Source organism: Mesoplodon densirostris, chromosome 5 (genome assembly GCF_025265405.1).
Source record: "Mesoplodon densirostris isolate mMesDen1 chromosome 5, mMesDen1 primary haplotype, whole genome shotgun sequence".
NCBI classification, from domain to species: Eukaryota; Metazoa; Chordata; class Mammalia; order Artiodactyla; family Ziphiidae; genus Mesoplodon; species Mesoplodon densirostris.
Window position 1 is genome coordinate 78,719,928 of NC_082665.1, and position 27,087 is coordinate 78,747,014.

Genomic DNA, 27,087 nt, shown 5'->3' on the forward strand with positions numbered 1-27,087 from the left:
AGCTGTGTGGCTGGCAGATTCTTGGTGCTCCAGCCGGGTGTCAGGCCTGAGCCTCTGAGGTGGGAGAGCCAAATCCAAGATATTGGTCCACCAGAGCCCTCCCAGCCCCATGTAATATTAATCAGTGAGAGCTCTCCCAGACATCTGTCTCAACACTAAGACCCAGCTCCACTCAACGTCCAGCAGGCTCCAGTGCTAGACACCCCATGACAAACAACTAGAAAGATAGGAACACAAACCCACCCATTAGCAGAGAGGCTGCCTAAAGTCATACTAAGTTCACAGACACCCAAAAACACACCACCAGATTTGGCCTTGCCCACAAGAAGGACAAGATCCAGCCCCACCCACCAGAGCACAGGTACCAGTCCCCCCCACAAGGAAGCCTACACAAGCCACTGAACCAATCTCAACCACTGGGGGAAGACACCAAAAATAACATGAACTACGAACCTGCAGCCTGATTAATATTACATGGGGCTGGGAGGGCTCTGGTGGACCAATATCCTGGATTTGGCTCTCCCACCTCAGAGGCTCAGGCCTGACACCCGGCTGGAGCACCAAGAATCTGCCAGCCACACAGCTTGGAAGAAAAGAAAAAAAAAATGAACAGATGGAACCCCCAAACACATTAACTTAAACAAAATGAGAACACATAGAAATATGCAGCAGATGAAGAAGAAGGTAAAAACCCACCAGATCAAACAAATGAAGAGGAAATAGGCAGCCTACCTGAAAAACAATACAGAGTAATGATAGTAAACATGATCCAAAATCTCGGAAATATAATGGAGAAAATACAAGAAACTTTTAACAAGGACTTAGAAGAACTAAAGAGCAAACAAACAATGATGAACAACACAATAAATGAAATTAAACATACTGTAGAAGGAATCAGTAACAGAATAACTGAGGCAAAAGAATGGATAAGTGACCTGGAAGATAGAAGAGTGGAAACAACTGCCACAGAGCAGAATAAAGAAAAGAGGATGAAAAGAATTGAGGACAGTCTCAGAGACCTCTGGGACAACATTAAATGCACCAACATCTGAATTATAGGGACCCCAAGAGAAGAAGAGAAAAAGAAAAGGTCCGAGAAAATATTTGAAGAGATTATAGTTGAAAACTTCTCTAATATGAGAAATAGTAACATTAATCAAACTATCAAAAATTAAACTCAAAGAAAAATTACTAAAAGCAGGAAGGGAAAAGCAACAAATAACACAAAAGGGAATCCCCATAAGGTTAACGCTGATCTTTCAGCAGAAATTCTGCAAGACAGAAGGGAGTGGCAGGAAATATTTAAAGTGATGAAAGGGAAAAACCTACAATGAAGATTACTCTACCCAGCAAGGATCTCATTCAGACTTGAAAGAGAAATTAAAACCTTTACAGACACACAAAAGCCAAGAGAAGTCAGTGTAACCAAACCAGCTCTACAACAAATGCTAAAGGAAGTTCTCTAGGTGGGAAACACAGGAGAAGGAAAACACCTACAAAATCAAAAACAAAACAATTAAGAAAATGGTAATAGGAACATGCATATCGATAATTACCTTAAATGTAAATGGATTAAATGCCCCAAACAAAAGACATAGACTGGCTGAATGGATACAAAAACAAGGGCTGTATATATGCTGTCTACAAGAGACCCACTTCAGACCTAGAGACACATGCAGATTGAAAGAGAAGGGATGGAAAAAGATATTCCATGAAAATGGAAATCAAAAGAAAGCTGGAGTAGCAATTCTCATATAACACAAAATAGAGTTTAAAATAAAGACTATTACAAGAGACAAAGAAGGACAAAACATAAGGATCAAGAGATCAATTCCAGGAGAAGATATAACAATTTTAAATATTTATGCACCCAACATAAGGCAAATGCTAAGAGTCATAAAAAGGGAAATCAACAGTAACACAAAAATAGTAGGGGATTTTAACACCCCACTTTCACCAATGGACAGATCATCCAAAATTAAATTAAATAAGGAAACACAAACTTTAAATGACACATTAGTCCAGGTGGACTTAACTGATATTTAAAGGACATTCCATCCCAAAACAACAGAATATACTTTCCTCTCAAGTGCACATGGAACATTCTCCAGGATAGATCATATCGTGGGTCACAAATAAAGTCTCAGTAAATTTAAGAAAATTGAACTCGTATCAAATATCTTTTCTGACAACAACATTATGAGACTAGATATCAATTACAGGTAAAAAACTGTAAAAAATACAAACACTTGGAGGCTAAACAATATGATACTAAATAACCAAGTGATCACTGAAGAAATCAAAGAGGAAATCAAAAAAATACCTAGAGAAAAATGACAATGAAAACATGATGATCCAAAACCTATGGAATGCAGCAAAAGCGGTTCTAATAGGGAAGTTTATAGCAATACAATCCTACCTAAAGAAACAAGAAACTTCTCAAATAAACAACCTAACTGTACACCTAAGGCAATTAGAGAAAGAAGAAGAAGAAAAACAACAACAAAAAAAACAAAGTTGGGATACACCAGAAATACAGCTACACGTGGAACAACTCCTACAGAACACCTACTGAACGCTGGCAGAAGACCCCAGACCTCCCAAAAGGCAAGAAACTTCCCACATACCTGGGTAGGGCAAAGCGGAGAGATTCCCGCACCGAGGATCAGTGCCGAGTGGCACTCACCAGGCCGAGAGGCTTGTCTGCTCACCCCGGCGGTGCTGGAAGCTGAGGCTCGGGCTTCGGTCAGAGCGCAGGGAGAGGACTGGGGCTGGTGGCGAGAACTCAGCCGGAAGGGGGCTGATGGGCCGCGGCTGGCTGGCAGGGAGTCCGGGGGGACTCTGGAGCTGCCGAGGAGGCGAGAGACTTTTTCTTCCCCCTTGGTTTCCTGGTGCGCGGGGAGAGGGGATTAAGAGCACTGCTTGGGGGGGCTCCAGAGACGGGCGCGAGTCGCGGCTGGGGGCGCGGAGCCCGGTGGCGGGCGTGGGACGCTGGGGCTGCTGCTGCCACCGCCGGGGTACCTGTGTGCGAGCGCAGGTCACTGTCCACGCCGCCCTTCCGGGAGCCTGTGCGGCCCACTGCTGCCGGGGTCCCGGGATCCAGGGGCGGCTTCCCTGGGAGAACGCGTGGCGCGCCTCGGGCTGGTGCGGTGTCGCGCCAACCTCTGCCGCTGCGGGCTCGCCCCGCGCTCCGTGCCCCTCCCTCCTGCCCAGCCTGGGTGGGCCGGGGTCCCCGAGGAGGCTGCTCCTTTGGCCCTGTCCGGTCTGAGCGAAGAACAGACGCCCTCCGGCGACCTACACGCAGAGGCGGGGCCAAATCCAAAGCTGAGACCCAGGAGCTGTGAGAACAAAGAAGAGAAAGGGAAACCTCTCCCAGCTGCCTCAGAAGCAGCGGATTAAAGCTCCACAATCAACTTGATGTACCCTGCATCTGTGGAATACATGAATGGACAACAAATCATCCCAAATTGAGGAGCCAGGAGTCAGTGCTGTGCCTCTGAGGTGGGAGAGCCAACTTCAGGACACTGGTCCACAAGAGACCTCCCAGCTCCACGTAATATCAAATGGCGAAAATCTTCCAGAGATCTCCATCTCAACACCAGCACCCAGCTTCACTCAACGACCAGCAAGCTATAGTGCTGGACACCCTATGCCAAACAACTAGCAAGACAGGAACACAATGCCACCCATTAGCAGAAGAGGTGGCCTAAAATCATAAAAAGTCCACAGACACCCCAAAACACACCACCAGACGTGGACCTGCCCACCAGAAAGACAAGATCCAGCCTCACCCACCAGAACACAGGCACTAGTCCCCTCCACCAGGAAGCCTACACAACCCACTAAACCAACCTTAGCCACTGGGGACAGGCACCAAAAACAACGGGAACTACGAACCTGCAGCCTGCAAAAAGGAGACCCCAATCACAGTAACATAAGCAAAATGAGAAGACAGAAAAACACACAGCAGGAGAAGGAGCAAGATAAAAACCCACCAGACCTAACAAATGAAGAGGTAATAGGCAGTCTACCTGAAAAAGAATTCAGAATAATGATGGTAAAGATGATCCAAGATTCTATTTCCCAGATCCAAAATCTTGGAAATAGAATAGACAAAATGCAAGAAACAGTTAACAAGGACCTAGAAGAACTAAAGATGAATCAAGCATCGATTAAAAACACAATAAATGAAATAAAAAATACTCTAGATGGGATCAATAGCAGAATAACTGAGGTAGAAGAACGGATAAGTGAGGTGGAAGACAAAATAGTGGAAATAACTGCTGCAGAGCAGAAGAAAGAAAAAAGAATTAAAAGAACAGAGGCCAGTCTCAGAGACTTCTGGGACAACATTAAACGCACCAACATTCGAATTATAGGGGTTCCAGAAGAAGAAGAGAAAAAGAAAGGGACTGAGAAAATATTTGAAGAGATTATTGTTGAAAACTTCCCTAATATGGGAAAGGAAATAGTTAATCAAGTCCAGGAGGCACAGAGAGTCCCATACAGAATAAATGCAAGGAGAAATACGCCATGACACATATTAATCAAACTGTCAAAAATTAAACACAAAGAAATCATATTAAAACCAGCAAGACAAAAACAACAAATGACACACAAGGGAATCCCCATCAGGATAACAGCTGATCTCTCAGCAGAAACTCTACAAGCAAGAAGGGAGTGGCAGGACATAATTAAAGTGATGAAGGAGAAAAACCTGCAACCAAGATTACTCTACCCAGCAAGGATCTCATTCAGATTTGATGGAGAAATTAAAACCTTTACAGACAAGCAAAAGCTGAGAGAGTTCAGCACCACCAAACCAGCTTTACAACAAATGCTAAAAGAACTTCTCTAGGCAAGAAACACAACAGAAGGAAAAGACCTACAATAACGAACCCAAAACAATTAAGAAAATGGGAATAGGAACATACATATCGATAATTACCATAAATGTAAATGGACTAAATGCTCCCACCAAAAGACACAGATTGGCTGAATGGATACAAAAACAAGACCCATATATATGCTGTCTACAAGAGACTCAATTCAGATCTAGAGACACATACAGACTGAAAGTAAGGGGATAGAAAAAGATATTCCATGCAAATGGAAACCAAAAGAAAGCCGGAGTAGCAATTCTCATATCAGACAAAATAGACTTTAAAATAAAGACTACTAGAAGAGACAAAGAAGGACACTACATAATGATCAAGGGATCAATCCAAGAAGAAGATATAACAATTGTAAATATTTATGCACCAAACATAGAAGCACCTCAGTACATAAGGCAAATACTAACAGCCATAAAAGGAGAAATCGACAGTAACACAATCATAGTAGGGGACTTTAACACCCCACTTTCACTGATGGACAGATCATCCAAAATGAAAATAAATAAGGATACACAAGCTTTAAATGATACATTAAACAAGATGCACTTAATTGATATTTATAGGACATTCCATCCAAAAACAACAGAATACACATTTTTCTCAAGTGCTCATGGAACATTCTCCAGGATAGATCCTATCTTGGGTCACAAATCAAGCCTTGGTAAATTTAAGAAAATTGAAATTGTATCAAGTATCTTTTCCGACCACAATGCTATGAGACTAGATATCAATTACAGGAAAAGATCTGTAAAAAATGCAAACACGGGCTTCCCTTGTGGCGCAGTGGTCGAGAGTCCGCCTGCCGATGCAGGGGACACGGGTTCATGCCCCGGTCCGGGAAGATCCCACATGCCGCGGAGCGGCTGGGCCCATGAGCCATGGCCGCTGGGCTTGTGCGTCCAGAGCCTGTGCTCCGCAACGGGAGAGGCCACAACAGTGAGAGGCCCGCGTAATGCAAAAAAAAAAAAAAAAAAAAAAAAAAAAAAAAAAAAAAAAAAAGCAAACACATGGAGGCTAAACAATACACTACTTAATAACAAAGTGATCACTGAAGAAATCAAAGGGGAAATTAAAAAATACTTAGAAACAAATGACAATGGAGACACGACGACCCAAAACCTATGGGATGCAGCAAAAGCAGTTCTAAGAGGGAAGTTTATAGCAATACAATCCAACCTTAAGAAACAGGAAACATCTCGAATAAACAACCTAACCTTGCACCTAAAGCAATTAGAGAAAGAAGAACAAAAACATCCCAAAGTTAGCAGAAGGAAAGAAATCATAAAAATCAGATCTGAAATAAATGAAAAAGAAATGAAGGAAACGATAGCAAAGATTAATAAAACTAAAAGCTGGTTCTTTGAGAAGATAAACAAAATTGATAAACCATTAGCCAGACTCATCAAGAAAAAAAGGGAGAAGACTCAAATCAATAGAATTAGAAATGAAAAAGGAGAAGTAACAACTGACACTGCAGAAATACAAAAGCTCATGAGAGATTACTAAAAGCAACTCTATGCCAATAAAATGGACAACCTGGAAGAAATGGACAAATTCTTAGAAATGCACAACCTGCCAAGACTGAATCAGGAAGAAATAGAAAATATGAACAGACCAATCACAAGCACTGAAATTGAAACTGTGATTAAAAATCTTCCAACAAACAAAAGCCCAGGACCAGATGGCTTCACAGGTGAATTCTATCAAGCATTTAGAGAAGAGCTAACACCTATCCTTCTCAAACTCTTCCAAAATATAGCAGAGGGAGGAACACTCCCAAACTCATTCTACGAGGCCACAATCACCTTGATACCAAAACCAGACAAGGATGTCACAAAGAAAGAAAACTACAGGCCAATATCACTGATGAACATAGATGCAAAAATCCTCAACAAAATACTAGCAAACAGAATCCAGCAGCACATTAAACGGATCATACACCATGATCAAGTGGGGTTTATTCCAGGAATGCAAGGATTCTTCAATATATGCAAATCAATCAACGTGATACACCATATTAACAAATTGAAGGAGAAAAACCATATGATCATCTCAATAGATGCAGAGAAAGCTTCTGACAAAATTCAACACCCATTTATGATAAAAACCCTGCAGAAAGTAGGCATAGAGGGAACTTTCCGCAACATAATAAAGGCCATATATGACAAACCCACAGCCAGCATCGTCCTCAATGGTGAAAAACTGAAACCATTTCCACTAAGATCAGGAACAAGACAAGGTTGCCCACTCTCACCACTCTTATTCAACATAGTTTTGGAAGTTTTAGCCACAGCAATCAGAGAAGAAAAGGAAATAAAAGGAATCCAAATCAGAAAAGAAGAAGTAAAGCTGTCACTGTTTGCAGATGACATGATATTATACATAGAGAATCCTAAAGATGCTACCAGAAAACTAATAGAGCTAATCAATGAATTTGGTAAAGTTGCAGGATACAAAATTAATGCACAGAAATCTCTGGCATTCCTATATACTAATGATGAAAAATCTGAAAGTGAAATCAAGAAAACACTCCCATTTACCATTGCAACAAAAAGAATAAAATATCTAGGAATAAACCTACCTAAGGAGACAAAAGACCTGTATGCAGAAAATTATAAGACACTGATGAAAGAAATTAAAGATGATACAAATAGATGGAGAGATGTACCATGTTCTTGGATTGGAAGAATCAACATTGTGAAAATGACTCTACTACCCAAAGCAATCTACAGATTCAATGCAATACCTATCAAACTACCACTGGCATTTTTCACAGAACTAGAGCAAAAAATCTCACAATTTGTATGGGAACACAAAAGACCCCGAATAGCCAAAGCAATCTTGAGAACGAAAAACGGAGCTGGAGGAATCAGGCTCCCTGACTTCAGACTATACTACAAAGCTACAGTAATCAAGACAGTATGGTACTGGCACAAAAACAGAAAGATAGATCAATGGAACAGGATAGAAAGCCCAGAGATAAACCCACGGACATATGGTCACCTTATCTTTGATAAAGGAGGCAGGAATGTACAGTGGAGAAAGGACAGTCTCTTCAATAAGTGGTGCTGTGAAAACTGGATAGGGACATGTAAAAGTATGAGATTAGATCACTCCCTAACACCATACACAAAAATAAGCTCAAAATGGATTAAAGACCTAAATATAAGGCCAGACACTATCAAACTCTTAGAGGAAAACATAGGCAGAACACTCTATGACATAAATCACAGCAAGATCCTTTCTGACCCACCTCCTAGAGAAATGGAAATAAAGACAAAAATAAACACATGGGACCTAATGAAACTTCAAAGCTTTTGCACAGCAAAGGAAACCATAAACAAGACGAAAAGACAACCCTCAGAATGGGAGAAAATATTTGCAAATGAAGCAACTGACAAAGGATTAATCTCCAAAATTTATAAGCAGCTCATGCAGCTCAATAGCAAAAAAACAAACAACCCAATCCAAAAATGGGCAGAAGACCTAAATAGACATTTCTCCACAGAAGATATACAGACAGCCAACAAACACATGAAAGGATGCTCAACATCTTTGCTCATTAGAGAAATGCAAATCAAAACTACAATGAGATATCATCTCACACCAGTCAGAATGGCCATCATCAAAAAATCTAGAAACAATAAATGCTGGAGAGGGTGTGGAAAAAAAGGAACACTCTTGCACTGCTGGTGGGAATGTGAATTGGTACAGCCACTATGGAGAACGGTATGTAGGTTCCTTAAAAATCTACAAATAGAGCTACCATATGACCCAGCAATCCCACTACTGGGCATATACCCTGAGAAAACCATAATTCAAAAAGAGACATGTACCAAAATGTTCATAGCAGCCCTATTTACAATAGCCCGGAGATGGAAACAACCTAAGTGTCCATCATCAGATGAATGGGTAAAGAAGATGTGGCACATATATACAATGGAATATTACTCAGCCATAAAAAGAAATGAAATTGAGCTATTTGTAATGAGGTGGATGGACCTAGAGTCTGTCATACAGAGTGAAGTAAGTCAGAAAGAGAAAGACAAATACTGTATGCTGACACATATATATGGAATTTAAGAAAAAAAATGTCATGAAGAACATAGGGGTAAGATAGGAATAAAGACACAGACCTAGTAGAGAATGGACTTGAGGATATGGGGAGGAGGAAGGGTAAGCTGTGACAAAGTGAAAGAGCGGCATGGACATATATACACTACCAAACGTACGGTAGATAGCTAGTGGGAAGCAGCTGCATAGAACAGGGAGATCAGCTCGGTGCTTTGTGACCGCCTGGAGGGGTCAGATAGGGAGGGTGGGAGGGAGACGCAAAAGGGAGGGGATATGGGAACATATGTATATGTATAACTGATTAAATTTGTTATAAAGCAAAAAATAAAACAAACAAACAAACAAAAAAAACAAAGTTGACAGAAGAAAAGAAATCATAAAGATCAGATCAGAAATAAGTGAAAAAGAAATGAAGGAAACAATAGTAAAGATTAATAAAACTAAAAGCTGGTTCTTTGAGAAGATAAACAAAATTGATAAGCCATTAGTCAGACTCATCAAGAAAAAAAGAGAAAGGACTCAAATCAACAGAATTAGAAATGAAAATGGAGATGTAACAACTGACACTGCAGAAATACAAAGGATCAGAGAGACTACCACAAGCAACTATATATCAATAAAATGGACAACCTGGAAGAAATGGACAAATTCATACAAAGTACAACCTACCAAGACTGAACCAGAAGGAATAGAAAATATGAACAGACCAATCACAAATAATGAAATTGAAACTGTGATTAAGAATCTCCAACAAACAAAAGGCTAGGACCAGATGGCTTCACAGGTGAATTTTATGAAACATTTAGAGAAGAACTAAGACCTATCCTTCTCAAACTCTTCCAAAATATAGCAGAGTGAGTAACACTCCCAAACTCATTCTACGACACCACCATCACCCTAATAACAAAACCAGATAAAGATGTCACAAAGAAAGAAAACTACACTGAAGAACATAGATGCAAACATCCTCAACAAAATATTACCAAACAGAATCCAAAAGCACAATAAAAGGATCATACACCATGATCAAGTGGGGTTTATTTCAAGAATGCAAGGATTCTTCAATATATGCAAATCAATCAATGTGATATACCATATTAACAAATTGAAGGATAAGAACCGTATGATAATCTCAGTAGATACAGAAAAGGCTTTTGACAAAATTCAACACCCATTTATGATAAAAACTCTCCAGAATGTACGCATAGAGGGAATCCACCTCAACATAATAAAGGCAATATATGACAAACCCACAGCCAACATCGTTCTCAATGGTGAAAAACTGAAACCATTTCCTCTAAGATCAGGAACAAGACAAGGGTGCCCACCCTCACCACTATTATTCAAGACAGCTTTGGAAGTTTTAGCCATGGTAATTAGAGAAGAAAAAGAAATAAATGGAATCCAAATCAGAAAAAGAAGTAAAACTGTCACTGTTTGCAGATGACATGATACTATACATACAGAACCCTAAAGATGCTACCAGAAAGCTCCTAGAGCTAATCACTGAATTTGGTAAAAGAGCAGATACAAAATTAATGCACAGAAATATCTTGTATTTCTATATATCAATGATGAAAAGTCAGAAAGAGAAATTAAGGAAACACTCCCATTTACCATTTCAACAAAAAGAATAAAATTCCTAGGAATAAACCTACCTAAGGAAACAAAAGACCTGTATGCAGAAAACTATGGCACTGATGACAGAAATTAAAGATGATACAAATAGATGGAGAGATGTACCATGTTCTTGGATTGGAAGAATCAACATTGTGAAAATGACTCTACTACCCAAAGCAATCTACAGATTCAATGCAATCTCTATCAAACTACCAATGGCATTTTTCACAGAACTGGAACAAAAATTTTCACAATTTCTATGGAAACACAAAAGACCCCAAATACCCAAAGCAATCTTGAGAAAGAAAAACGGAGCTGGAGGAATCGGGCTCCCTGACTTCCTATACTACAAAGCTACAGTAATCAAGACTGGCACAAAGACATAAATATAGATCAATGGAATAGGATAGAAAGCCCAGAGATAAACCCACACACATATGGTCACCTTATTTTTGATAAGGGAGGCAAGAATATACAATGGAGAAAAGACAGTCTCTTCCATAAGCGGTGCTGGGAAAACTGGATAACTACATGTAAAAGAATGAAATTAGAACACTCCATAACACTACCCACAAAAATAAACTCAAAATGGATTAAAAAGCTAAATTTAAGGCCAGACAATATAAAACTCTTAGAGGAAAACATAGGCAGAACACTCTATGACATAAATCACTGCAAGATGCTTTTTGACCCAACTCCTAGAGAAATGGAAATAAAAAAAATAAACAAATGTGACCTAATGAAACTTAAAAGCTTTTGCACAGCAAAGGAAACCATAAACAAGATGAAAATACAACCATCAGAAGGGGAGAAAATATTTGCAAATGCAGCAACTGACAAAGGATTAATCTCCAAAATCTATAAGCAGCACATGCAGCTCAATAACAAAAAAACAAACAACCCAATTCAAAAATGGGTGGAAAACCTAAATGGACATTTCTCCAAAGAAGACATACAGATGGCTAACAGGCACATGAAAAGATGCTCAACATCACTAATCACTAGAGAAATGCAAATCAAAACCACAATGAGGTATCACCTCACCGGACAGAATGGCCATCGTCAAAAAATCTAGAAACAATAAATGCTGGAGAGGGTGTGGAGAAAAGGGAACCCTCTTGCACTGTTGGTGGGAATGTAAATTGAGACATCCAGTATGGAGAACAGTGTGGAGGTTCCTCAAGAAACTAAAAATAGAACTACCATATGACCCAGCATTCCCCCTACTAGGCATATACCCTGAGAAAACTATAATTCAAAAAGACATGTACCACAATGTTCATTGCAGCACTAGTTACAACAGGCAGGACATGGAAGCAACCTAAGTGTCCATCAACAGATGAATGGATAAAGAAGATATGGTACATATATACAATGGAATATTACTCAGCCATAAAAAGAAACGAAATTGAGTTACTTGTAACGAGGTGGATGGGCCTAGAGTCTTTCATACAGAGTGAAGTCAGTCAGAAAGAGAAAAATAAATACCGTATGCTAACACATATGTATGGAATCTGAAAAAAAAAAGAAAAGAAAGAAAAATTAGTCATGAAGAACCTAGGGGCATGACGGGAATAACGACTCAGACCTACTAGAGAATGAACTTGAGGACACGGGGAGGGGGAAGGGTAAGCTGGGACAAAGTGAGAGAGTGGACATACATACACTACCAAATATAAAGTAGATAGCTAGTGGGAAGTAGTTACATAGCACAGGGAGATCAGCTTGGTGCTCTGTGACCACCTAGAGGGGTGGGATGGGGGGGGTGAGATAGTGAGGGTGGGAGGGAGATGAAAGAGGGAGGGGATATGGGTTTATAAGTAACTGTATAGCTGATTCACTTTGTTATACAGCAAAAGCTAACACAACATTTTAAGGCCATTATACTCCAGTAATGATATGAAAAAAAGAATTAAATATTTATGGCTTTAAACATGTATGGTTTATAAAAAAGCATGAGAGAAAAATAATTAAATTAAAATTTAAAAATTGAATTGTACCACCAAAATTGTTTTAAAAATAACTCTCCCATTGATGACATGATGATAGTCAAATTTGGCAGCTGGATATATTTTGTCATTGGAAAATGCAGACAATGCCCTTGCCAGACAACACAACCTACATTGTTAACGTTTCTGTGGAAATGGGCATGGATTTGAATCCTGGCTCTGCCACTTACAAGCTGTGTGATGTTGCTTGAGGATCTTAACCTTCACATCAGTGTCCTCATCTGTAATATGTAATAGTCATTATAATAATAATAATAGATTTTCGTGGTAAGGATTAAGTTAAACCATGTATATAAAGTGCCCGGCGCATAGTTGCACTAAATAAGTGGTAGCTTCTGTGATTACTATTATTTCTCATGCATTGTTTGATCATCAAGTGAGAGAGTGAATACAATGCTGAAATGAATACTGGCCCCCAAAGCATTCCACCTGCACTTTTTTTTTTAAACATCATTATTGGAGTATAATTGCTTTACAATGGTGTGTTAGTTTCTGCTTTATAACACAGTGAATCAGTTATACATATACATATGTTCCCATATCTCTTCCCTCTTGCATCTCCTTCCCTCCCACCCTCCCTATCCCACCCCTCTAGGTGGTCACAAACCACCGAGCTGATCTCCCTGCACTTTTTATTAAAGTGAATACTTTCTTACTTATATTAGGCTTTTTTTTTTTTAACTCAGAGTATACTCTGATTATCAGACTACAAGCTCCTTGAAGACAGGGTCACTGTCTGAATCTTTTTTTTTTAAATATCTCTAACCCCCCAAAAGACTAGCATGGGGCTTAATTCAGAACAGGAGTCAGATACATATTTGCTCCATGGATATTCATGGGAAAATCCATGTAAATGCTTGGTAGAGTCCTTTCCTATAGGAAGTCCTCAATGAGGGCTGCCACTGTTTTGTTGATCGCCACCACCACCATCACCCAATTATCACTTCAACTATCTACATTTTATTCCATTAGCAAAGGGTCCCATGAAAAAAAGTGTTGCTAACACTATAGAACATTGCTTTAGTAATTGCAACAAATGATTGCATGAGACCTACAGAAGCAGCCTCCATGAAGTCAAATCATCCACATCCCATGAACTCGTAGTTCACATTAGCTCTGCCGCATGCAAAATCTTCAAGGAAGACGCCCAAAGTATAATAACTATACAATAAATTCTCAAGCAAAAGTGAAAGTCACAACCTCAGTCCACAGCTTAAAATGAACAGGAGACTCAGTTTGTCCCCCAAAGAGCATTCAGATGGTTGAGATTTCCTAAAGCGTTCATGAAATATGTCATTACAATTCAGACATGATCCCAATTCTATCACTGACCTCTTTAGCATGTGTACAGATATGAAAGTAGGACATTCAGCTGGGGGACTGCTCCACTGGGTGACTCAGAAGCTAGCTCTGCTGCATTTAATTCCAGTACAGATTTAAATGTAGCACAAGATATATGTCTTCAAGTTCAACACGTGACAGCAAAAATTGGAAGCAAGCTAAGTGTTCAACAACAGATAAATAGTTAAATACATTCATTCATTGAAAGTAACATTATGAGAACACAGAAAAATCAGTATGAAGCTTGCAGCAATATGTAAAAGGTATAACATATGTGAAAAGCAGGATATGAAATTGAATAAAACTATGTAAACTTATATGCCTGTGGAAAAACCAAAGACTGTACTCCACACCACAAATAGCTCAGTCTGCTAAATTGTGTGATTTGTGACTCTGTATTAAAATTTTATATGGTATGATAGTACTTTTACAATTTTTAAAAAATTAGCAGAATCCTGAGGGTGTACTGGGAAACAGTGGACAGGGTGTAGAAATCTTGAGTCCCTGTACTGAATTTTTTAGTTCCCTTATCTTGGGGGCTTGAAGTTTCTTCTAAAACAGGGTTTCTTTCACTATTGACAGTCTGACTGGATAATTCTTTGTTGTGAGCGGATGTCCTGTGTGCATTTTAGGATGTTTAGCAGCATCTGTGGACTCTACCCACTAGATGCCAGTAGTACCCTCCAGTTATGACAACTAAAAATGTCTCCAGACATTGCAACATGTCTCCTAGGGTAGAGTAGGGTGGAATCATCCCCAGGTGAATTTGCAAGAGCTAATCACTAAATACCTTTCCAGCTCTAATACCTTATGATTGATTCAAAATTAAAAGATACATTGGCTTAAAAAAACAAAACTGATTGTAGATCACAATCAAAGTTAGCAAAATAAAAATGTAAAACAAAATCCATGCAAATTCCCTCAAGCACAACTCCAGCCTCGTTTGAAGATGGAAGTGTTGCCTCTTATTTCTTAATAAAATTCATTGAAAAGAAGATCAGCTGAAATTATCCTAAGGCCAGGGAGTGCTTAAAGCTATGAGTGTGCCCTAGGCTGAGTTTGGGTTGCTATTTAACATTCATTAAAAATTATCCTGTCCCTCTTTAATCTTGACAATAGACTAACTGTATCTTAAGTATTAGTTAACATAGCATCTTTGATGAAAGTGCTAGGCTCACCATTGGGTCAACAGTTGAAATTTAATTAGAATTAAACCACCCATTTTTCATTACATAATTCCAAAGAACTATGTGTATTCCATTGGTGAGTAATTAAGAGCAACTGAATTTTCCAAGGAATTTTTATATTGTGGATGCGTGGTCAAAATGCATAATAGTATCTCTAGATAACCCCTACATATTTGGATCTTAAAATGTCTTGTTAGATAGATGTTGGATGAATAGATGGGTGGATGAATGTTCAGTGTTCTTGGATGAGTAAAATAAAATTATAATCCAGTTTACCTGGATCCCTTTGACAATAGGAATTCTTCTGTTCTGTGATACTAGTTACTCAACTGCTTTTAGCTGAGAACACAGAGCAAATCTGGAAGCACACCAAAGTGGTAGCATGCACAGTAGTTCTTAAACTTCAGCCTGGATCAGATTTTTTGCTTGTTAAAAATCAGATGGCTGAGCCCCACCTCCAGTTTCTGCTTCAGTAGGTCCAGGATCAGTGCACTTCTAATGAGTTCCCAGGTGATGCTGATGCTGCTGGTTTAGGGACACACTTTTTGAGAATCACTGGGATTGTGGATCTGAAAAATGAGGACCTACAAAAATCACCTGTGGTGGTTTTAAAGCTTGTGGCTTTTTCCTGGCCACTCACACCCCTAAATATGGAGCAGTAGTACTGAGAAGGGCTTAGGAATCTATGCTTGTGAAGGGCTTCCAGGTGATCCTGATACAAATTGTCTTTGAGCTGCTGTAAGGAGTGGAGAGGGCCAAGAAAGGTGATGCAATCAAGGATGAACTTGGAAACTGGAGTAGGGAGGAAGAAGCAAGGGAGAGGTCTAGGTAGAGAGATAGTGGCTGTGTTTCTTGTGAAAGAGAGTGATACACAACTCATTGCCAGCCCACAGTACTCTGGGAACTCTAAAAATTTCTTAAGTGGTTAAGATTCTTGACTTCCCCAGGACTCTCCGTTCAAGTGCACAAAAATCAGCCCTTGGCCATAAGAATCACATTATAAATGAGTAATAAGCATAGCATGTGGAAGTTCTTATAGAAGTTATCAATCTTTTTATTTGTGCTATACATCTGTAATGTGTATCAAAGCTCATCTCTTAGCGACTGGATAAAATATCTGAACGATTTACTCTCCTTGAGGATGGCACATTATACAGAAAGTTCTCAGCAGCTTTTGACAACTAGCTAGCAATGATTTTAAAGAGAAAATAAAAGTAAAGAAAGAAAGGAATAGTATGAAGTCCCTAGACAACACTGATGATCTGAGACTCAGATTTATTGTAAAGGATAAAAAATATATATTATCCTTAGGTCTGAGACTCTGTTTCCAGGCAATCAACTCAACATAATCCTACACAGAACTCTCAACACTTCAATCCACTGCAAGAGAAATTGGGTGTGGTGGGCGTAACAGCAAATTGACATTTTTCCTATAGAACCATGCAACAATTATTCCTGCAGCCAAATAGGACCTTAAACTGGTTATGAGTATCTTGATACCCAGACATCTGAAAAACCAAGTGAAAAGTGTTTCTATTACTACTGAACAACGGTCATTAAAGATGGCTGCAAAGATGAGTTTCTCCTTTGTTCCCTTAAATATCCAATTAATTCGGTCTTTCTTGAAAAGTTTCACACTTCTGAATTATTAGACTTTAAAATGCTTACCACTAACAATACTATCACAAATGACAATTTAGTATTCCAACTCTGCCAAAATAACTTCTCTTTTTCTTTTCTTTTCTTTTCGTCCTAAACCAAACCATAATAAATTCCTATGCCTTGAGGGCTGTTGTAATTCCCATATCGTTAAAATGAATACCCCAAATTAACTGCATCCATTAAGAAGAATAAATTTTGTATTTTCTTCTTTAAGCTATGTCTATATAATGATAAAAAACTGTTTTAAATAAGAACTCACACACTTGAATGCCTTAATGCCAAGGAACTATGTACATACAGGTTTACTTCATTACTTTTTTAAAAGTCTTATTTTTCAACTAGTGATTAATTGACTCTTTAATTCTCAATTCTAGCTTCTATAAAGGAAAGTTTAGCTGCCTTAAAGACAAAATTCAAACATGTATATTTCAGAAATGGGGGGAAATATGGGGACATCAGTGTTGAACCCAAGGAAAAGAACATTTATTTATCCAAGGAAATTACTAAGAATGAATATTATGAGATTGGCCGCCTTTTCTTTCAAACTTGCATATTCTAACATCACACATGATACTTATGACATAATATGTTAAATGCTGGCATTCTGGCCAAATGAGCATTTCGGGAGACTCTAGATACATAGATGGAATAGCTGAATAGTCTGTTTAGAATGCCCACCCTTTTAAATGAAAATACAGCCAAAATTCTATGATCTGATTTGTTTGAAACTATTAAATCCTGACAAAAAGCATTACTGCTTTGCCATTAAAATGTATAGAGAGTGGGGTAGTTTATTTTATTTCCAGTGAAAAAACCTTACACCTTCTCATGCAATCACAAATTCTGGGTCAGGACAACTTTTAAAAGTTCCTCCTTTGCTATGTTATTCTCTATAGTACCTCCTTCTACATCACACTAACCTAAATTGTGGTTTCTAGAGAAATCTTAAGTTTGGTGAGCATACCAGGGACATTTCTTAGAGCTTATCAGTGATTTCCAGAGTGGTACCTGTTACAATTTAAATCTTCAGATGAAATAAAAGCTGCAGTTTTAGCCACCATCTTGAACTTGAAAAAAGTTGCTTTTTATACCCACCTTATTTATTTGATTCTCTATTAGTGTTAAAAGATGAGGATCCAGTTATTTTTAAATTACCGCTATAACTTTTCATTTCCTTACCAGAAGCGAGACTTGCAATTTTTTCAGAATCCTGATCTTTTACATATTTAGTTGTTAATTTCTGTGGCATAAACATTTGGCTTGGAATGTAAGCCAGATGGTCACTTCCACTGTCTTCCAACACAAAAGATGAATCTCTGCCCACACTCAGTTCCTGGCCAATGAAGCTGTTCTCTCCTGAAGAAATCTCATGTGGCTCAGGGGTAAATCTAGAAGATAAAAGGGAAAGTTTTAGGTGAGCCTATATAACTTTGGGAAATACAAATAAAATATCCCAACAACTTAATATAGTTACTTAATTATTTCTTAGAAGAAAGACAACTGGGTGATAAAAATCTAAATTTATTTCACTCAAATAATTCATTATATTACAGGGGAATTCTACTAAACATGTAAAGAAGAACTAATACCTATCCTTCTAAAACTATTCCAAAAAATTCAAGAGGACAGAACACTCCCAAGTTCATTCTACAAGGCCACCAGTACCCTGAAACCAAAACCAGACAAAGACACTACAAAGAAAGAAAATTACATGCCAATATCTTAGATGAGTACAGATACAAAAATTCTCAACAAAATATTAGCAAAATGAGTACAAGAGTATATAAGAGGATCATACACTGTGTCAAGTTGGATTTATTCCAGGGACACAAGAATGGTTCAAAATACACAAATTAATCAGTGTGATATGCCACATTAACAAAAGGAAGGACAAAAATCACATGATCATCTCAATATATGCAGAAAAAGCATTTGACAAAATTAAAAAAAATTTCAAATTCAAATCCATTCATGATAAAAACTCTCATCGAAGTGGATACAGAAGGAACATATCTCAACATAATAAAGACCATTTATGGCAAATCCACAGCTAACATCATATGCAGTGGTGGAAAGCTGAAAGGTTTTCCTCTAAATTTAGGGACAAGATAAGGCTATTTAACCACTTCTATTTAACATAGTTTTGGAAGTCCTAGAGACAGCAATCAGATAAGAAAAAGAATTAAAAGGCATTCAACTGGAAGGGAAGGAATAAAACTGTCCCTATTTGCAGATGGCATGATACTTTATATAGATACCCTAAAGTCTCTACGCAAAAACTATTAGAAACAATAAATGAATTAAGCAAAGCCACAGGACACATGATTAATATACAGAAATCTGTTGCTTTTTTTTCCATTGTTTTTATTAGTTTCTGCTTTATAACAAAGTGAATCAGTCATACATATACATCTGTTCCAACATCCCCTCCCTCATGCATCTCCCTCCCTCCCACCCTCCCCATCCCTCCTCTCCAGGCAGTCACAAAGCACCGAGCTGATCTCCCTGTGCTCTGCGGCTGCTTCCCACTATCTATCTACCCTACGTTTGGTAGTGTATATATGTCCATGCCTCTCTTTCGCTTTGTCACAGCTTACCCTTCCCCCTCCCCATATCCTCAAGTCCATTCTCAAGTAGGTCTGTGTCTTTATTCCCGTTTTACCCCTAGGTTCTTCATGACATTTTTTTTTCTTATATTCCATATATATGTGTTAGCATACGGTATTTGTCTTTCTCTTTCTGACTTACTTCACTCTGTATGACAGACTCTAGGTCTATCCACCTCATTACAAATAGCTCAGTTTCGTTTCTTTTTATGGCTGAGTAATATTCCATTGTATATATGTGCCACATCTTCTTTATCCATTCATCCGATGATGGACACTTAGGTTGTTTCCAGCTCCGGGCTATTGTGAATAGAGCTGCAATGAACATTTTGGTACATGTCTCTTTTTGAATTATGGTTTTCTCAGGGTATATGCCTAGTAGTGGGATTGCTGGATCATATGGTAGTTCTATTTTTAGTTTTTTAAGGAACCTCCATACTGTTCTCCATAGTGGCTGTACCAATTCACATTCCCACCAGCAGTGCAAGAGTGTTCCCTTTTCTCCACACCCTCTCCAGCATTTATTGTTTCTAGATTTCTTGATGATGGCCATTCTGACTGGTGTGAGATGATATCTCATTGTAGTTTTGATTTGCATTTCTCTAATGATTAATGATGTTGAGCATTCTTTCATGTGTTTGTTGGCAGTCTGTATATCTTCTTTGGAGAAATGCCTATTTAAGTCTTCTGCCCATTTTTGGATTGGGTTATTTGTTTTTTTGGTATTGAGCTGCATGAGCTGTTTATAAATTTTGGAGATTAATCCTTTGTCAGTCGCTTCATTTGCAAATATTTTCTCCCATTCTGAGGGTTGTCTTTTGGTCTTGTTTATGGTTTCCTTTGCTGTGCAAAAGCTTTGAAGTTTCATTAGGTCCCATGTGTTTATCTTTGTTTTTATTTCCATTTCTCTAGGAGGTGGGTCCAAAAGGATCTTGCTGTGATTTATGTCATAGAGTGTTCTACCTATGTTTTCCTCTAAGAGTTTGATTGTTTCTGGCCTTACATTTAAGTCTTTAATCCATTTTGAGCTTATTTTTGTGTATGGTGTTAGGGAATGATCTAATCTCATACTTTTACATGTCCCTGTCCAGTTTTCCCAGCACCACTTATTGAAGAGACTGTCCTTTCTCCACTGTACATTCCTGCCTCCTTTATCAAAGATAAGTTGGCCATATGTGCGTGGGTTTATCTCTGGGCTTTCTATCCTGATCCACTGATCTATCTTTCTGTTTTTATGCCAGTACCACACTGTCTTAATTACTGTAGCTTTGTAGTATAGTCTGAAGTCAGGGAGCCTGATTCCTCCAGCTCCTTTTTTCGTTCTCAAGATTGCTTTGGCTATTCGGGGTCTTTTGTTTTTCCAAACAAATTTTGAAATTTTTTGTTCTAGTTCTGTGAAAAATGCCAGTGGTAGTTTGATAGGGATTGCATTGAATCTGTAGATTGCTTTGGGTAGTAGAGTCATTTTCACAATATTGATTCTTCCAATCCAGGAGCATGGTATATCTCTCCATCTGTTTGTATCATCTTTAATTTCTTTCATCAGTGTCTTATAATTTTCTGCACACAGGTCTTTTGTCTCCTTAGGTAGGTTTATTCCTAGATATTTTATTCTTTTTGTTGCAATGGTAAATGGGAGTGTTTTCTTGATTTCATTTTCAGATTTTTCATCATTAGTGTACAGGAATGCCAGAGATTTCTGTACATTAATTTTGTAACCTGCTACTTTACCAAATTCATTGATTAGCTCTAGTAGTTTTTCGGTAGCATCTTTAGGATTCTCTATGTATAGTATCATGTCATCTGCAAACAATGACAGCTTTACTTCTTCTTTTCCGATTTGGATTCCTTTTATTTCCTTTTCTTCTCTGATTGCTGTGGCTAAAACTTCCAAAACTAGGTTGAATAAGAGTGGTGAGAGTGGGCAGCCTTGTCTTGTTCCTGATCTTAGTGGAAATGGTTTCAGTTTCTCACCATTGAGGACAATGTTGGCTGTGGGTTTGTCATATATGGCCTTTATTATGTTGAGGAAAGATCCCTCTATGCCTACTTTCTGCAGGGTTTTTATCATAAATGGGTGTTGAATTTTGTCGAAAGCTTTCTCTGCATCTATTGAGATGATCATATGGTTTTTCTCCTTCAACTTGTTAATATGGTGTATCACATTGATTGATTTGCGTATATTGAAGAATCCTTGCATTCCTGGAATAAACCCCACTTGATCATGGTGTATGATCCTTTTAATGTGCTGTTGGATTCTGTTTGCTAGTATTTTGTTGAGGATTTTTGCATCTATGTTCATCAGTGATATTGGCCTGTAGTTTTCTTTCTTTGTGACATCCTTGCCTGGTTTTGGTATCAAGGTGATGGTGGCCTCGTAGAATGAGTTTGGGAGTGTTCCTTCCTCTGAAATTGTTTGGAAGAGTTTGAGAAGGATGGGTGTTAGCTCTTCTCTAAATGTTTGATAGAATTCGCCTGTGAAGCCATCTGGTCCTGGGCTTTTGTTTGATGGAAGATTTTTAATCACAGTTTCAATTTCAGTGCTTGTGATTGGTCTATTCATATTTTCTGTTGCTTTTCTATACACTAATAATGAACTATCAGAAAGAGAGTGAAAAAACAATCCCATTTAAAATCACTTCAAAAAGGATAAAATACCAAGGAGGTAAAAGACCCATATTCTGAAAACAATAAAACATTGATAAAGGAAATTAAAGATGATACAAAGAAATGGAAAGATATCCTGTGCCCTTGGATTGAAAGAATTAATATTGCTAAAATGACCATACTACCCAATGCAGATTTAATGCAATTCCTATCAAAATACCCATGAAATTTTTCACAGAACTAGAACAAATAATCCTAAGATTCATATGAAACCACAAAAGACACTGAATTGCCAAAGCAAGCTTGAAAAAAGAACAAAGCTGGAGATACCACCCTCCCAGACTTCTGACTATACTGCAGAGCTACAGTAATCAAAACAGCAAGGTACTGGCACAAAAACAGATACAGAGATCAATGGAACAGAATAGAGAGCCCAGAAATAAGCCCACACATTTATGGTCACTTAATCTAGCTATGACAAAACAGGCAAGAATATGCAATGGAGAAAAGACAGTCTCTTCAATAAGTGCTTCTGGGAAAACTGGACAGCTACATGTAAAACAATGAAATTAGAACATTTTCTCACACCATATACACAAATGAACTCAAAATAGATTAAAGACCTAAATTTAAGACCAGAAGCCACAAAATTCCTACAAGAGAATATAGGCAAAACATTCTCTGACATAAATTGCAAGCAATATTTTTTTTGTCTCTGCCTCCTAAAGCAAAAGAAATAAAAGCAAAAATAAAGAAATGGGACCTATTAAACTTAAAAGCTTTTGCACAGCAAAGGAAACAATTGACAAAACTAAAAGACAACCTATGGGGTGGGAGAAAATATTTGCAAATGATATGACTGATAAGGGGTTAATATTCAAAAGACATAAATAACTCATAGAACTCAATATAAAAAAACCCAACCCAATTAAAAACTGGGCAAAAGAGCTAAATAGAAATTTCTCCAAAGAAGACATACAAATGGCCAGCAGGCACATGGAAAGATGCTCAACGTTGCTAATCATCAGAGAAATATAAACCAAACCCACAATGAGATAGCTCCGCACACCTGTCAGAATGGCTATCATCAAAAAGTCTACAAATAACAAATGTTGATGAGGATGTGGAGAAAAGGGAACCCTGTACACTGTTGGTAGGAATGTAAATTGGTGCAGCCATTATGGAAAACAGTATGGAGGTTCCTTAAAAAACTAAAAATAGAGCTACCATATGATCCAGCAATTTGCATCCTGAGCATACATCCGAAGAAACACAAACGCTAATTTGAAAAAATACATGAACCCCAATGTTCACAGCAGCACTATTTTCAATAGCCAATACATGGAAGCAACCCAAGTGTCCATCAACAGATGACTGGCTTAAGAAGATGTGGTATATATACAATAGAATATTACTCAGCCATATAAAAGAATGAATTGTTGCCATTTGCAGCAACATGGATAGACCTAGAGAATATTATACTTAGTTAAGTAAGTCAGAGAGAGAAAGACAAATACTGTATGATATCACTTATATGTGGAATCTAAAAAAATAATACAAACGAATGTATATAGCAAAACAGAAACAGATTCACAGATACAGAGAACAGACTAGTGGTTACCAGAGGTGGGGGGGGGAAGGAGAAGGTTAGGGGTAAGGGATTAAGAAATATAAACTACTGTGTATAAAATAGATAAGTAACAAGGATATTTTGTATAGCACAGGGACTTATAGCCATTATCTTGTAATAACTCTTAATTGAGTATAATCTGTAAAAGTACTGAATAATTCTGCTGTACTCCTGAAACTCATATAATATTGTACATAAACTATACTTCATTAAAAAAAAGCATATACTGATACATTTGTGTAAATTCCCATTTATCCTTCCCTTTCCTGCCATCTGCTTATAGCCTATGAAACACTACTTTGGAATAAATCAAGTCTGATTTGTCACAGAGTTTTAGATAAATGACAAGAAACCCATAGGTTACTTGGGACAACCAAATAATGTGTCTCAGTTTGATATCAATCTCCACAGAAAATGTAGAAAATAGTCATTTAATCTACCATCAACTGCTCTGAGAAGAATAAAACTATATAAAATATATCTCATTGACACCATGCTTCCTAAAATGGTGTCTACATTTATATTCTTTGGAGTAAGAATGATAGTTTGAAAATAATGTGTTTTTATTTAGGTGATGGCAAAAAACAAATTCAATATAAGTTTATTCTTATTCTATTAATGCACCTTTATGCAATTTCAAGTCCATGTTTATGTTTGCATTGATACTGTTGTTTGGCACCCAGTGGTACTACTTTAACTGTTGAGAGTTAATGAGGAAAGGAAATAAAGTCAGACATAATATTATCAACAATACATTCACACCAAGCAAAAGCCAAATGATACGATGACTAGAGTAGGAATGAGCGTTTTGCAGTAGTGCAGGTGAAGACAAGTGCTGGGGAATCAAGCACTCACAGAACTGAGTGGGCAAGCTGAGAGCAGAGGTGACTCTGCAGCATGCATCATGTTTTACACATTTTACCAATATGCACCATATTATTAAAAATTTTTTTATTGAAGCATAGTTAATTTACAATGTTCTGTTAGCTTCAGGTATACAGTAAAGTGATTCATTTATACATACATATATATGTGTATATGTATACATACATATGTGTATATATATATATATATATACATATATATGTATATTTTTTCAGATTCTTTTCCATTATAGGTTATTACAAGATATTGAGTATAGTTCTCTGTGCTATACAGTAGGTCCTTGTTGTTTACCTATTTTATATATAGTAGTATGTATATGTTAATCCCAAACTTCTAATTTATCCCCCTCCCCTGCACCTTTCCCCTTTGGTAACTGTTAAGTTTATTTTCTAAGTCTGTGAGTCTACTTCTCTTTTGTAAATAAGTTCATTTGTATCATTTTTTAGATTACACATATAAGCAATATCATATATTTGTCTTTCTCTGTCTGACTTACTTCACTTAGTATGATAATCTCTAGGTCCACCCATGTTGCTGCAAATGTCATTATTTCATTTTTTATGGCTGAGTAATATTCCAGTGTGTGTGTGTGTGTGTGTGTGTGTGTGTGTGTGTATTATATCTTCTTTATCCGTTCATCTATTGATGGACATTTAGGTTGTTTACATGCTTAGCTATAAAATTTCTTTTTTTAGTTTTTAGGAATTCTATTTTGGCAAAGCAGAATCATCTAATACATTAAATTACTGTTTTAAATTTGTGTCTTACTGAGTTTCCTTGGGTTTGACGTAGGAATTTATTTTTGTTTGATAGTTGCATAGGAACTATACACATATGGTATTTGCAGCTAGATTTGTGTTTGTACATGTAAAATAACATTATATTAAAATGTAGTCCTGTAAGAATCGATTTTCCTTTAAATAAGAGTATTGTCTATTCCATGTTGGGAAACACTGCTTCACAGGACATCAGTGCCATATTGTCCTTCAGAGGGTGTGAGCTGCTGGACACTTCCTTGTTAAACTACTAAGTATAAATGAAACCTGACATGAGAGGAACATGTATTTGCATGAATTCTGAGGAACACTTCATCTTGCCATTTTGCATATATAGGATTTATGGGAAAGACTGCATCTATTTTGAGAAGCTATTTGCTTAATTGCAATCTGACAGGACAGGGCCATTATGGGCTAACTCTGGGCTTTCACAGGCTGTAGTCTGGGATCCAAGCTTGGTGAAATAGAGAGAAAAGCACAGAGCAACCAAATGGACCATTCTCATTCTGTTTGAAGTTCAAGTCCATTCAGATTAATTATTTATATTTTCATGCAAGATAAAATTTTAAAGAAAATTATTTACATATGCAATGATATTGTGGGGTCTTTCATGCTGTTTTGGGAATGAAACAATGAATCACATGGAACCCCATACTTCAGTGAGACAAGACATTGGGATAAACTGTAATAAGTGCCTCAGCAGAGGTGTAAAAAGTTATTAAAAAAGGAAGAACTGTGGATTTTGACTGAGAGTAAAGATGGGCTTTGAAGAGGAGGCAGGTTTAATCAGGACCATGAAGGATGGGTAGGGTTTCACTGGAAGGAACAGGATCCCAGGCAGTGTGACCAGAGGTCCAGGAAGGTGAACTCTTGGGCCTCTGGTCACACAAGGCAGATAAGAGTCCAGTGTGGCCAGAACTCAGAGTTTATGATGGGGAGAGATGAGAGGTAAGATTAAGGTGGGTTGAGACTGAATTCTGGGGTAAATTTCAATATGGAAATTTCTGAGGAAACCATGAATTTTAAAGCAAAATTGTAATAAGCTCATGAGGATATTATACAAACATCAAGCCTGAAAGCATGCTTGTGTGCAACTTCTGCTACAGAAAATGGAATACATGAAGAGCCTTTCCTTCAGAGACCTTATCTGCCATCAGCCAGTTACACACCCCTCAGTCAATCAACAGTCACTTGTAAATATCAGAGCTTTCTAACTCACAGGAGATTGATACTTCGATTATCCTCTTCCTTTGAATTGATGAGTCTGCAGATGTTCTCAAGCATCAGTGGTGGGTACTGATTGAATCCTCCTAGTGAGAGAGGAAAATTATAGTGAGATTTTCAAACTAGAAATTGTATTTACTAGGGAAAGAGAACTCCAACAGGAATCTTCTTGAAACGATAAATGTCACTAAAGTATTTCAGCACAATTTGGCTTGGGTGAGAACAGAAAATAGTAGCAACTAGAAATAGCATTCAGGATTTGATTTTAGAACATTTTGCAGCCAAAGAATTACTGGGGTCATGGAAACGGACCTCCTCAAATTGTTCATTTAAGGGTTAATTGTGATGCAGAGACACAATTTCCATATGTTCAGGCTAACATAATTTTATTCTGATCCTATAATACATTTTCACTCAGACTTATGCTAATAGAAAAAGTAATATTTTATTACATGATGCTATTTCTGTGCTTCTGCACCAATTAACACTGATTTCCTAGGAGGAAAATAATCACAGGAAATATTTTAGCTTACTGACCTCAATAATATGTTTCTTTACCTCTTTCTATTGT

The 27,087-nt window shown here is 37.7% G+C and overlaps 1 protein-coding gene across 1 annotated transcript in view; it reads right to left on the reverse strand.

Moving 5' to 3' along the window:
* The window catches only part of COL6A5 (collagen type VI alpha 5 chain), a 110,353-nt gene that overhangs the window by 14,990 nt on the left and 68,276 nt on the right, over nucleotides 1–27,087 (reverse strand). Inside the window, 3 exon segments of the mRNA XM_060098823.1 lie at nucleotides 17,968–18,176; nucleotides 23,730–23,742; nucleotides 26,525–26,602. Of these exon segments, the coding sequence (XP_059954806.1) occupies nucleotides 17,968–18,176; nucleotides 23,730–23,742; nucleotides 26,525–26,602 (300 nt within the window).